The sequence below is a fragment of the Andrena cerasifolii genome, chromosome 9 (assembly GCF_050908995.1).
Source record: "Andrena cerasifolii isolate SP2316 chromosome 9, iyAndCera1_principal, whole genome shotgun sequence".
Classification (NCBI taxonomy): domain Eukaryota; kingdom Metazoa; phylum Arthropoda; class Insecta; order Hymenoptera; family Andrenidae; genus Andrena; species Andrena cerasifolii.
The window spans coordinates 13,638,696-13,653,217 of NC_135126.1; the positions used below are offsets into that span (position 1 = coordinate 13,638,696).

At 40.6% G+C, this 14,522-nt stretch overlaps 1 protein-coding gene across 2 annotated transcripts in view; it reads right to left on the bottom strand.

Moving 5' to 3' along the window:
* Positions 1-14,522, bottom strand: part of Nachralpha6 (nicotinic acetylcholine receptor alpha6) — a 391,747-nt gene that overhangs the window by 278,459 nt on the left and 98,766 nt on the right. For both annotated transcript variants that reach the window (XM_076819769.1, XM_076819770.1), the window contains exon 3: positions 6,665-6,804. In XM_076819769.1, coding sequence (XP_076675884.1) covers positions 6,665-6,804 — 140 coding nt within the window. The remainder of the gene's footprint in view (positions 1-6,664; positions 6,805-14,522) is intronic.

Sequence of the window (14,522 nt, forward strand, 5' to 3'; positions counted from 1 at the left end):
ATTAACTTTCCAACCGTGCACGAAGAAAGCTGAGAATTTTCCCTTTCGTCTTCCCAATTACGGCTGAATTTCTTAGTAAGAAATACATATGTAATTTTTGTCGATAAATTCCTTTCTACACTGCGTACTTACAGAGGCAAACGTGTTTTTACCACCAAGTTTGAGGGCTGCTTTCACTTCCTACATATGAACGATTGCTGATAAAGAATAATACATATCAAATACTTTTTCAGTAACTACATACTTCCTATATAAGTTTCCTCAAAATCGACGAGTGGCACTTATTTTTAATGAACATCCCTTGTCACTTATTTCGTTCAATCATTTATCACTTCCACCTTTGGGAACACGAAGAGTCTCAACCAGCCCTTCTAATATTAATTTATCAAAGAGTTACGCGTTATGAGACTTATAGGTACCCTCAGATTAATTATCGACGCTGCGTCACAAGAGACATCGCCCTACGTATGCTGAAACGAACCGTGATCCATCCAAGTTTCCGAGTGTCGCCCGTTCCTTGGATCACCCTGTACAATGCTTTTACATTAATTACACGTGAATTCCACGCGAGATTGCGCTGTGTACGTAAGTCTCGGCGGCACTTGCGCCACAAAGAGGGAAAGCATCCCGAGGAAAGGGAGGGGAAAGTTCGCGTGGCAAAATTTAATTCGCTCGGTCTCGGTTGACACGGCGGAAACGGGTCATCGAGGAATTTTATTGCGACCTGAATTATAATCTCGCCGACTACAACCTCGTTAATGGGCCAGGCCGTACCGGCGGCCCAGGTTCTCGGATAGAAGTCGCGGGATTAATCAGGGAACTTGAAAAAAGAGAAAGCTCGGAGAAGTAAAAACAAGGTCGCGCCGAGGCGAAATTCCGCTGATCAGTCCCTTTATTCAGTCCCACGCGTACAACTTCCTCCGCGGAATAGCGCAGGCCGGAGTAATATGATGAGCTCGCTTTACCATTTTATAATTGCGATGCTGATGAAAAAGCCTCTCGTCACTTTGCTACGCTGTGGGCGTGCCTTTGAACACCACGCTCCCCTGCTGCCGGTACACACTACACACACTTGAGCGCGCGTTTCCCAGCAAGAACACGAGCGGGGACTGAAAATCGGCAGGAGGTCTCGATAGATTACGAAGAGCTGACAGCGGCGAGAATGAAAAGGGAGATAGAGCCGCGCAATTTCCATTATGCCCGCCATAAATACAGAGTTCATGGTCAAACGACGGAGCCAGCGTCGAAGCGAGATTTACCGTTTTCATTTACCGAGTACGACGTATCGTGGTCGCGGATAATTCACAGATCGTTGTCGATCGAATCGTTGCGCGTTATTCGCGATGTCGCTGGGTGTGTAGTTGCCCGATTCTTGACCGAGACGTGGATGATTATGCTCCCCCCGACGGACCCCTCCTTTCCGTGAATCTAACACTCGAGTACGGTGGTCAGATTGAAACTCTACCTAGCAGAGTTGTCCACGTGACAAAATCATTAAACGTTTCCCCGAAGTTTGCTCGCGTGCAGTCGAGTTTACTTTCCGTGTGATTACAGTGGAATTAATTGATCGCTCGTTGATGCTACGGTGATGGAAGCTTCGAAGTACAACATTTCGTACCAAAGGCCACGAGAAACTTGCGAAAGTGACGATTTGAGAATGTGTTTCTGTAATAAACAGCGAGGAACATGTTTGCCGGTTTGGCACTGATATCGTTGACCTATACTACTCGAGGGCGCTTCCCAAGTCTTTCCCATCCAAATGCGAGTTCGCTATTAATTCTCTTATTTAGATAGTCGAAACTATGAGCTGTAAGTCAACCTTTTAAGCTACTCCCACCTGATTTTCGCTACGAAAATCGTGCACCAATAGCGCGTTCTTCGACCACAAAGCTTCATATCTATAAACATGACACTGCTGTTTTTTTTTTTTGCTTCATGATATTTAAGGAATTAATCTAAACAAACAAGTGAAGTGGAGTGACTATTTAACGTGCAAACCTGCATGTATATGTAAATTCCACGTACGAGTTACACTAGCCTGGTCACGATCACGCGCCATCTGTTTTAGTCACGAATTCAGCTAGGCTTCCGGTAGCACGTACTGTTTGGCCCACTGAATTCGGCTACCGTGCCCCGAAATATCCAATTAAAACTGTTCCGCGCTATCGATACAGCAACAGTGCCAACAATGCGTTTGGTTCTGCAAAATCGTTTCTCGGCGTTTGCGATGTATCAGTCCTGGCCGTTTCATACTTTATAAACGGCACCACGCCACGGTGCCTGAGCTGTTGACTCGCTTGCACGGTGATAGGCTAAGAAATGAAGGAACTTACGAGCTAAATACATTAATTAATTTCGTTTTCACAAACTGTTTATTAAGAACATTTGTGGAAAAGATCTTCGTGCGAATATTCACGAACATGCTAAGTTAAAGTAAAATTCTTCAAACTTTGCATCACAGAAATACTAGAATCGCAAGACAAAAGTACCACGTCATATAACGTAATAGGTAATTCCTTGAATTCTCAAAGAAGAGCTTCTCCATCGAAAGTGACGAAATACTTCTTCTTTCAATCTTCTCTTCAAGAATCAAATTACAGCGTTCCACGAAGTACCTAAATGTTTTCCCCGTATCCACGCAATAAAATCGAGCTCATATTTTAAAGAAGAACGAGACTGCACTCGGAGCGAAACGGGCGTTCAGGAAAAGCTCACAGTTCCCCGGTGAAATTGAACGGTGGCCTACATCGAAAGCGAGCCGAGTCGAAGAATTCATGAAGTAACAACAGTTAAAAATTTCATATTCACGATAGGTTGGAAACGAACGGGTTGGTTTCGGCGGGATCCGACGGGATTACGCCTGCGCGAAACTTATTGTGCTTCCTCTGAGAAAGGAAGACATTTCCTTCGTTGCTCCGTCGCCTTCTTTTTTCCGTGTCTCTGTGGCCCGTGGTTACTTTCAATTGAATTGCAACGTGCCGTTTCGCCAGTTTTACATCAGAGCTTCTGCGCCCCTCGCGGACACACAGACGCGCAACCACACAGCTGGGTGCGGACACAAAGAGTCGCTTGTTGTGCGCAGTAATTACGTTCCACGTATTTGCATACCGTGTACGTCTTATATCGGAATTCCACCGCACTGTTTACTTTGTCCTACACGAAGTTGCGTGAACCGGAAAATATTTGCTTGCCAACTGGGAATTACGCTTCATATGCTCGCGCCCAGCATTGAACCCTTAGCGCGATTGAATATTTTAGAGGAGGGGTGGTGTGCACTGTACTAGTGTATAATTCTGACCAAGTAATTTAGTAATTTTCGGGGGGAAGATATTCAGAAAACGCTGAAGAGTATGGAAAAGATCAATTTTTAGAGAAAAATGTTGCAGCTTATATATATGAATAGGTGTATTTTTGAAAAATATGTGACAGTGGGAAGTTAGAATTCACTAGGCAGTATTATTTCCTTAATTAAGTAAGTAATAAATTAATTAGGTAATATAGATGATAGTAAATTAATTAGACGTGCAATGAATGACACGTCACATTTAATCTTATAATATTCTGTATTTTATTCTTCTTTTCACTTTAAAAACATATAATAGCTCATTATGCCTATCTAATCCAGATGAATGTGACTATTTTCACACACCAAAAATAAATATAAATAAATTTCGGGGGAAGCCGAGTAGTAAAAGCTAGTACATAATATTCCAAAATACAATTATTCTTTTATTAAACTATTCCCAACAGTACCTGTCACTATGAAATTATCAAAGCTATCATACCTCCTATCTTATTGCAAATTCATATGCTGGACGTAGACTTTCGTGAGTGGATACTCCGCAGCAATTCCAAAATAGGTTAGAAACAATACAAAGGAGGGATGACTACATATCGGTTCTTGGTGAGGCTTCTTCATAATTTACACTTCGTGTAAACGTTTTCAGCCGCCAGTAGCTGCAATACTTAAATATACAGTGGAAAGGTATTTCGCGTAATGGCCGGTGGACGCGCGAGAGGAAGGGTACATGAAGTAAATGGCCGAAGTAAGGGTAGCGAAAATGGAGAATGTAATGCAATCTACCTCGTTCACCACCTCTTCCCTCCATTCACTCCAACCAACCCTATCCTCCCCCTTGTCCCGTTAACCGCGCTCTCATTTAGATAAGACCGATATTTTGACGTATAAAAACTCGCGCAGCTAATCTCGGACCTGCTTATCTTTGCAGTTCACGCAAAGATCGCAGGGTGGCCGTTTTGTGAGGTGTAGCTAACCACCACACTACCACGACCGTCGCAATCTTTCATGGAAGTAATCTCTGGAAATATTACGTGGCTATTGACACTGAATATTTAACGCGGTCCTTCTTCCGCCCGGACTTCCACGTATGCAACTGCAGGGTGTCATTATGCGACGTAGAGATTTTAGTAAGTGTAATAATATTTTAGACAGTTTTGAGGGAAAATTTAAATTGAGAATGGGAATAGTCAGTTATTTGAGAGATGCAGAATTTTTATCAAGAGTGATAGATTTGGCTATGTTGATAAGAGCATAAGAATTATTTGTGTATTCCGCGATGAGTAAATCTTTTAATCCTCAAATGTTCGAATATTAGGGGGTGACTGAGCATTTTGAAAATATTTTGGAAATTTAGAAATTTGGATTTAAACTTTTAGGTGTTTCGAAGTTTCGAAGGTTTCATTGCAGCTTGGAGGCTTTGAAATTTTTACTGTGAATTGTAATAATGTTTGAGGGTCTCAAAGAGGAATGGATTTAAATGAGATGTTTTCGGTCAATTACATAAAATCTACATGTTTCGTGTGACTGCACGTAATTATGCGAAGTGCGTGCGAAATTTCGGAAACCCTCCAAAGAATTCTCATTAACGTTCCCACGCCATATGTACCCACAGCTCACCAAAACGTTTTGAGGGAAGGATAGTAGAATTTGCATTTAGTAACAAATTACATTTCATAAATTATAAATAAACGTCAGGAGCTTTTGGGTGCTTAGGCCTGAAATTGATACAAGGATTTGAACTTCTGAATTGAATTACAAGTAGGTAATTAGACTCTCAAATTATATTGAATTACACTACCCACAGTGTAATTGTTATCGCGTGTACTATAAATTAGTAGATTGTTAATTTCTTATTACTGATATTATTAAATTGTAAAAAGACTAGAAAAACTGTAGTAAATACCTCAGGCTTTGCTCATTTAAATTTTCTGGAAGGGGGGGGGGAGGACATATCGAATATTTTTGCATATTTTCAATTCGATACGTCAAGAATGTTTTCCATAAATTTGGGTCCGAAATTCGCAGAAATATCGAAGATATAGACATCAGAAATGAAGTAGGTATGCTCACGTGCTGCCATACGTTGATGAGAACTTCAAAATTCAAATGCATTTTTCTCGAAACCAGGTTTTCAAACACGGTACCCACGATTACTCAAAAACTATTCAACCGAGTTACTTCCAATTTTTCATGGCTACATGATACACTATTATGCAGTTTTTGACGGGTTCTACATTTCCAAATGCTAAATAAACACGCAATTACTACAGTCTCTTGCGATATTTTTAGTCTTCCCCATTGTACCCCATAATAAACGCTTATCACACCTTCAAACCATTATACCTTGCCATGGCAGTGTTACTTCAACGGAGTTCCTTCGTTGCATCAGTGGCAGTCAGTTCCGCGTGTGAGGGGAACCGGAAATAAACGACCAATGAATGCGCGAGAAAAGAAATCCGATCGAATGGTAACAGACAGTATTCATATACGATTCAAGTAACTCCTCTCATATATGAAGAAAGAAAGAAGAGGGTCATAATAGAAATCTTTCATATCGAAGTTCCATGGATGAGAACGTTCCGCGTAGGTATACGTGAGCCAGCTGCATTGTGCAGTTTGCCGCCAATGGAAGCGAAAATTCTTCCTGACGTAAATCCTCTCTAATGCGATTTCCTTAAGAAAGGGAGAAAACCTCCCGAAACGTACTCGACGCGTAATTCCTTCAATGTAAATGCGATTACGCCCGGATAAAATTACAAGAATCCCGAACAACGAATCGCTTCCGTGATAATGAACCTGGTCTGATTTGACTTGCAGGGAGAATTCACCAACGAGATCTACAAAAAAATTATCCCACGTTCCTTCTGTACTCTCTGTGCTACCTTTTAAAGGTTTCAGTAGTACAGCTCTATGTAAAGTCGGGCATTAAGATTTCACAGGGTTATTGAAGAAGCCTGGAAACCGCTCTCAAATGAAATGCAGTAGAATGATAATTCACACTTTCTCGATGATACATTGTACATCCAACCCATGAATATTTCATCCTTCTACATCGAAATGGCTCCAGGGGAGAGCACTTGCACCCTATGCAGCCTAACATAGAACTGTACATCACTTTAGTAATGCAAGTGAATTGAAAAATTTCATGTCGATCAGAGTACGTCTCGATTTATTTATTTCCAAAACTCAAAGTGCTTCGCCAGTCCCAAAATCGCAAAATTAAATTCAAAGACTGGCGAACTGCCGGTCTACTTCGCCTTTTGCCGGAAGAATTCGCGACCACATTTTGACGTTTAGTCAAGTAAAATTCCTGCGAGATCTGAGGTGACTGATGACGATTCAGATACGAAGAAAATAACTCACCACGTCGATGATCTGCTGCAGCGTGATGCCGAATTTCACCTCGAGAGGCTCGCTCTCATTGGCGACCGGTCGCTCCAGGGTGTTGTACGTCGACAGCAGCTCATTCAGCAACCGTTTCTCGTGACGCCCACACAGGCTTTCTGCAACAAAAACGAATTGTTTCGTACGTGAGCGAGAAATTTCGCGGGGGCTCTGCAAACGTGGCCAGCTACCATGACACGCCGTTTTCACAGTGTGCTATAACTTTCATCGAGAAAGTCATTCCTCAAATTTGCTCGCGAATAACACAAGCTCGAGGCTCGACGCGAAACAGGAGTTACTTTGCAAAATTGTCGAAAATGCACCGTTCGGCAAAGCTGCATCCCGTTTTTCAATTCGTAATGGTATTCTCCTGAAGTATGCACTCCCATATGCAAGAAGCTTCGCCACGTTTTCATGAAATGAAAACTATATGACGTGCCCAGGCGATGAACATGTCACGCCGCGGTGGAGCTAAAAATTCTCCCTACGTATGGTTAAAAAATTTTCGTTTGTCTCCGAGTATTTTATGCCCAAGTGGCGGAATATTTCGTGGCTGTTTAATGCAACTACGGAATGTGTGCCTCTGACGAAAATAGAATGCTTTTGCACTTTTCATGCGTGAGTACGTAGATACATACGTAAAACGGTTTTAGGGTGTGGGTGAGTAACAAGTCAACATTCTTTATTGTCAAAAGTGAAAGAACGTCTGACAGAGGGAGAAGAATTTAAGTGAATTGGTGCAGGTTTTGTAAAGACTAAACTGAAGTGTAATTATATGTTAAATAAGTTACAGTGCCCTTTGTAAGACTGAAGTTGATAAGAGAGAAATTTGGAATTTGATTTTATATTTCAATTTTCTAATTTACTTCTTCTGTTTTTATGAATTTTAGTAATTTTTGTCATAAATTGGTCGCGTTAACTATTAAGTATTATATACTGTTAAGTATTGCAATAAAGAGTTACCATTCAAGAACAGCAGGCATTCTACAATTTTATTTTCTTCGCTTGTACTATTATTAACAGTGAAAGTTATGAACACATTTGTTTGAACAGCCACTGATTGAATTGTACCATCAATCTCTGCCACATCGATTAACATTTGAACTGTTAGCTACCAAGTTCTTGCAACTTCTCAGATATTCTTCAGCCCTTTCTCAGTGGCAGTTGCAGTATTAATCGTGCGTAACTCTGATATTAACTTTCGTTGTTGCATGAAATCCTCCTTTCAGCACAAGTTTGTTCGGAAATTCCTTCAGCTCCGGCGAGCATCATAGATCGTGTTGCAAGTGTGGATTCTATATATTACGGGGCAACGATAGGGAGTAAGCCACCGTAATCCCCTGGCAAACCTGCTAAGCTTGCACACATTCGACCAGGGCCAAATTGAAACAGCAGGCATTTTTAATCACTCGAACTTGTGCTCAGAATCCATGATTCATAATTCAAGTTGCGGACAATGTTACTCTCTTTTCCTGTGGCACTATCCAAAACATTATTTTTGTAATTAGTCGTCAACTAAACGAATTGGGCAATGTTTTTGTAATGAAATTATAGGAATGAGTAACTTAATATGATTGATGATTCAAGGAAATATGGTTAGTAACTAATTTTCTGGAAAAATCAGTCATTCTAAAGAATCCTAAAAAATGCATTCTTTTAATTAGTGACTAGACTTCAGAAAGCACCGCACGTGTGCGCAAACATGTGCATACCTTGCTAGGAGGTTGAAAATAATTGATTCGTATATAAATGTATAACATAGGAAATTCTAGATTTTGGTGGGGAATGCTCAGACATTGTTTACACCTCTACTGTCTTCAGTCATTTAAACAGCCCGACTGTTTTTTACGTGTCTTTTAATCATGTTATATCTACAAATAATTCTTTCAGATATTGTACTGAACCAAAATACATATTTAAAATCATTCATAGTTATAGAAACTGTGAGAACAGTATTCTTTAATTCCCAACAATCATCGCTTAATCATCTCCAACAATCCTCGCAATGCTATCATAATAATCTACCCCAAGCCACATTACAATTTTCGGACCCCCAAAAAACCATTACTTCAAAAATTCTTCGGTCATCATTGGCAATTTACTCCAGCATGCGCAAGAAATTTCAATAAATAACGATCTAAACCAAATAATTAAATCACCAATGCGATATCAATCACTATACACGTCTCACATCCCACTTTACAGATTTCAATTAAAACCAGTCTTCCCTCATCGAAAACTCACCGACATGTCCTACGAATCAATCTCCTCTACTTTTTACCGCGCTCCACCTTCCCCTCTGCAGACACTTGATCGCTGAAAATCCATATCCCCCCCGAAGCCAAAGAAAACAAAGGGTTCGCCCAACTGAGATCGTAGCAGACGTTCGATAAGTGATGTTCTTAATTCCCTGGTAAAACCTGGCGCCCGTATGTTCATTCTGCCCTCGCGGCATTGTATCCCGGCGGGCGCTGCCTAACCAGCTTCAGAATCCGTTCACGGTGCCTCGGCCGAATGCGAAATGCAACAGGATTGTGTCTCCGTGGAGAATAATGGCCGTAGCCACGGCCGAATTCGGCGCACGTGCGTCCATTGAAGACAGACCGAAATATTGTGGGGTTACGACAAATGCACTTGCTCGCGACCCACCCCCGCACCCCTGCCAAACCAAACCGACCGTCCCGTACTACAGGCAGGATTCAATACTCCTTGCACTTTTTGTTCCCTCTACCTTCCTTTCCTCCCCCCCTTGCCCTTTGTTCTGCGCCTCCCTTTTTGTCTTCCCCAGCATATTCAGAGAGGCCACCTCTTGTACCTCGACGTGCTCGGTTGATGGTGACCATTGACGCAACGCTTTATGCAAGAATTGCTCGTCCCTTTTTGTCCTTCCGCACAAGATATTCCATTCCGTGCTACGGATAAATATAAAGCCGAAGGGAGGTTCAATTAAAGCACGCACAGCGAAAGAATTCTGGGGAACGTACGCCAGTTCGTGTATCATGGGACGTGTTAGCTTTCTCTGCAGCCGTAACATTATTTAATAATAATAATCTAATAATTTTGTTTGGATGTTTGTTCGTAGGAAGTTGAGTATTCGATAGAAACTGTTCAGTATTCATTGAATCATGAGGGATTGGTTAGCCTTTAAAGCTATTTCTTTGGTGGTTGATTTTTGTGACACGAAACCTTTAGACTGCCCGAGCACAAACGATACACCCGAATTGAAAGTTATAACCCAGACCTATGATATTAATCTAGTGTGAACGCATGCATGCGTTGTATTTTTATTTCACCGGGTTCATCCAGAGCAAACACCCCGTGCGTTGGAGCACGGCCAACCTGCGCGGAAATTTCCAATTTTATTAATCTTTTAAAAAGGACTGCGGGCGAATTATTGTGCATCAAAGAGTACCACTTTTAGCGGCGCGCGCGGAACGCAAGGTGAGAGAAATGCTCGCGCAACTTGTTTCGAGGAAATTAGTGGAGAAATATTAAATTACCGTTCGGTTGAAATATTTCCGCGTTAATTTTCTAGGAAACTTGCATTTTTTATTTAGCAAGTCGCAAAAAGGAGGAATCTGAGGAGGTTTGCTTGGTAAAATGTGAAGAGGGCGAGGTACAAGTTTGTTTTTAAAATGTTCCTTCGCGTATGCGCCGGAATTCTCGTCGTCATTTTATTATTCCCCTTTCTTCCACCCTTCTTGTCGTTTTATTTCGACCGTCTATCTTTCGCGCCAATATATCGATTCCCCTTGATTCCTTACCCCCGCATTGGTATTCCACAGTTCTCCGCGCCGTGAATATCGCTACTCGTGCTTTCGTGCAGAATTCAGAACCTGGAACTTCTATCCTATCAATCGTGCCGCGAATTTCTTCGTTATGATACTTGCGCGTTGGCCGTTGCTCCAACTGTGCTTTCCTACGAGGTGAATTCCAAAGCTTTCCAGTGCACGCGAGTGACCTTTTGTTCTATCCTTTGTTGTGGGATTCGCAGAAATCATCGAATCACGCGATGCATTCAGGAATGTTGTAATTTTTGTTATTATCTTAAAATATATAGAAATCAATATTAAATAGATCTCTCCCCTATGTGATACAGTTTTCTATAAAAAAATCCTAAATATTTTATGAGATTACACGAGAATGTGCCATTAAGACCTTAAACGCTGATATAAAAAAGACAAAAGAGGATAGGATGTGTGTGAATATATTAAAAACGCACACTAACCACCATCCACAGAAGCATCTCTTATGAAAAAGGTCTTAGGTGACAATTAGGTATATCGAGTACCACCCCCTACATCCTTTCAGCAAAATGTTTTTTCAAATTTCACCATAGAGTATTTTTTTTAGCCCAAACTTAATAGCAAATTTAGGTAACTGTATCACTTTGAATACTTATGGCTGCGCATGTTCGTCGTGGATTCTTATACCAATACTGGTACGTTAAAATGGATGCTCATTGTCGAAACAAAATCAATGTCATCATTAATCAGATTAGGGAAATGTATTGTGTCCTATTGATCCAGTGTTGAACTGTAGTTTATATAGCACCGACATATTGCATTGCTCTGATTAATCACCTCTGTAATAATGCACGCGGAACACGTGCTTCGATCTCGATACCTGCCGGTGGTAAACAATGAGCGCTGGTCGAATCCTGAATCCTCTGATCGCGACGGATGACAGAGTGAACGAGTTGCCTCGAAATACGCTGTGTCTGTAGAGTGTGTTTGAGAATGCTGTTAGCAACAATGAGTATGCATTTTGTGCTGCACGATCAAAATGAGTATTTTACGCAATAGAAAATTTTAAAAACATTTCAGTCTAATTAGATAAAGTCTTAGACTTTAGTCTCTAATTAGATTAAAGAATCTAATGTTGAGCACGATGAAATAAATGCACCGTGAAATTCATACAGCAATAAATTCAATTTTTTTAATACATAAATAGCAAATGAGTGGATTAACTGTACACGGTATTCTGTGACATTTCTTAAGTTCTCTAACTGTTCTCGTGTCTTTAAATTTTGCAAACCTGGGAATTTTTCATGTCTTTTCAAATCTACTGGGATTGTTAAGTCCCTCGGGACACTACTAGAACGAGACGATGTCGAATTAGAAATTCCACAATGTTCACGAAGTCGAAACTAATGATTATACACATGTCTCAGACACGAGGTGCTCTTTGGATATGTCCACGACAGCGAGCTAGTCTTATTTTCTGTCAAGGTGAAAGTTTACCTATAAATAAAGGCGATTCGATCGATTGATTCTAGGTCACTCTAAACGATTCTCCTCTGGAGATTAGTTTCGATTCGAAGCTCGTCCGAAACCACGGATGGGTCCACAAAAAGCAGAAAGTTTGTACGACTACTTCAGACGAGAGGGGTTCACCATAATTGGCGAGCTGTGGAGGACGAATAAGTTAAGGAGGCTATTTTTTCCAAACGGCTACTTGATTTACATGCACCGCGTAGCTGAACACTGACAAATGACAAGGGAATTAAGAGACGAAGCACCAAACGCCACGTTCTACTTTCAACCACGTAAACGGAATACAAATATCAGGGGGTGTAGAGGTCCAAACGAACGTCTGACGTTAAAACGGATGCTCTGTAAATGGCTTCCGAAGAATTGTCGAGAGGAGAAGGGTGTACACTTGACTGGAGAAAGTTACTCGTTGTTCAATATCTGTCCGTAATTATACTTCAACGTAAAAAATGTTTGGGTATTGTGCAACGTCTACAATTATTCTTGCTAATTAATAAACTTCAAAGAAAGAAATAAGAAGGTCTTAATTTTTATAATGAGGAACTACTGTTCCACAGATATTCTATATTTTAATCTGCTACTGTATTGTGTTTCAGTGTTTGAATATAAGTATACATATTTTAGTTTACGAGTCAATGGAGCGGACTGTGATTAAATATATGTATAGAGTTTGTGGAAAATACAGCAATGGTAGTGGCAGAATTTTCTTATTAAACTTCATTTGGTATGAAGAGGCTATTGGTAGAAGAAAATACTTTGCATTTCTGTTGAAGGACTGAATAAAGGTGTAACTTGGAAATCTTAAATATTATACTTAAATTTTTGCATATTCTTAAAGTCCCTATTAATTTGAATAATTGTTGCAGAAATAACTTTTAAAAAGATGGACATATGAAAAGTTACAGAGAAGTATGTTTCCAGTCACGTATGCAAAGCGCCTCTGCCTCCTATCTTCCAGTAGTACGAGTCAATCATAAGTTCGTATATCCTACTGCATGCATATTTCGGAAATGATTTCCAGTTGATGTTGCTCAGGTTCACAATAATTACATAAATTACACAAACTTATGAACAATTCCATTTAATTAACATTTTAAAGTTCTACCAGAATTACATAACATAAAGGGTCTATCATATAATTTAATTTTAAAAAGAAGTTTTCCCAATACTGCCCAACCTGCATTACACACTAACTAATACCACTAAACGTAGTATAAAAAAACTAATAAGTGAATAAAGTTTCCTTCTGGAATTACTCTAACGACATTTCCAATATTACATAATTTATGGTGTGCAGCGTTAAGTGTCGTTCTGGAGGTAAAACCTTCAAAGAGCGTCTAGATAACGTACCAAAGCAGTCATATATTATTAACAATTTCAAACTCTGTCATGAATGAGATCTAATTTGACTAGATTAGAAAGTTCTGTAACCTCATGTTTCTTGAAATCTTCGTGTCCTTTTACTGATTTCTTTTAGTAAGTTCAATGAATATTCACCTACACTTCTGAGACATAACGCAGTAGCCATTAGTCGTACACTTTGCTAACAAGCATAAGTATCAAAAGACATTACTTACTTCAACAAACAAAATCTATGCAGACAAGAAACCTTGTACCTAATTAATACTGCTCCCCACTGAAAAGAACGACTAATTTCTTAATCAACAATTGCCTTCAAAGCGCACGTAAACGTCGATATCCATTAAAAAAAAAATGTCCAGCTACTACTATCTGGCATATCACAGCTGCTCCGTTGCACAGTATCTGCAGCACGTATTGAAACGTGAATAATTCGCCGCCATAACGCGGCAATTTCGTCGCAGCCAGATTTACGATTATTCACGGACATCTTTTTCCCCTTGCACCGAGCTCTCCAGAATATTCCAGCGAGCCTGGCTAACCAGACAGTAGATGAGCCTTTTAATAGTTGCCACAAAGGCCGACTGAAAGAGGATCGCGGCGGCTTCATTCAAACGAACGTTGTCGGCGTCGATTTAGATTAATGAGAATGACTTTCCGAGGGGGTTGAAAAAGTCGCTGGAAGGGTGAACCGACGGTACAAGGAACAAAGAGGGAAAGAGAGGGCGAATGGGAAAGAGAGAGGAGTGTCGTTTACAGACTGGTTACGGGACACTGTATAACACCCCGGCGAAATATGTGTGATAACGGGTGCCAGCGTGAATAGGCCGTTGGTGCCTTTTTCGCAGCTTCGATGTCAACGTTCTTCGTGCCATTGGTGGAAGCACCCTGCCTCCGGGAACCGCCGTTATGAATAGTACTCCCTTGCAAATGTGAACGTGATCACACTAGCTCGAGCATTCGCACGCGTGACTGTCATGTACAGAGGGTGGTTTGTCCCATTTTAATCGATCCACGGATATCGTATAAACTACGTGGTCTGGCAATTAAATTCCACCAGTGAGTCCATTATGAGCATTTAAGGGGGATGGTAGGAGCAGCTGGAAATAACAAAAAATTTGAAAAAAACTTTTTTTACTAAATTTTAGAATACTTTCTGGACATTTTGAGCTAATCAGATTTTATTTGGATCAAGTCTATGTGCA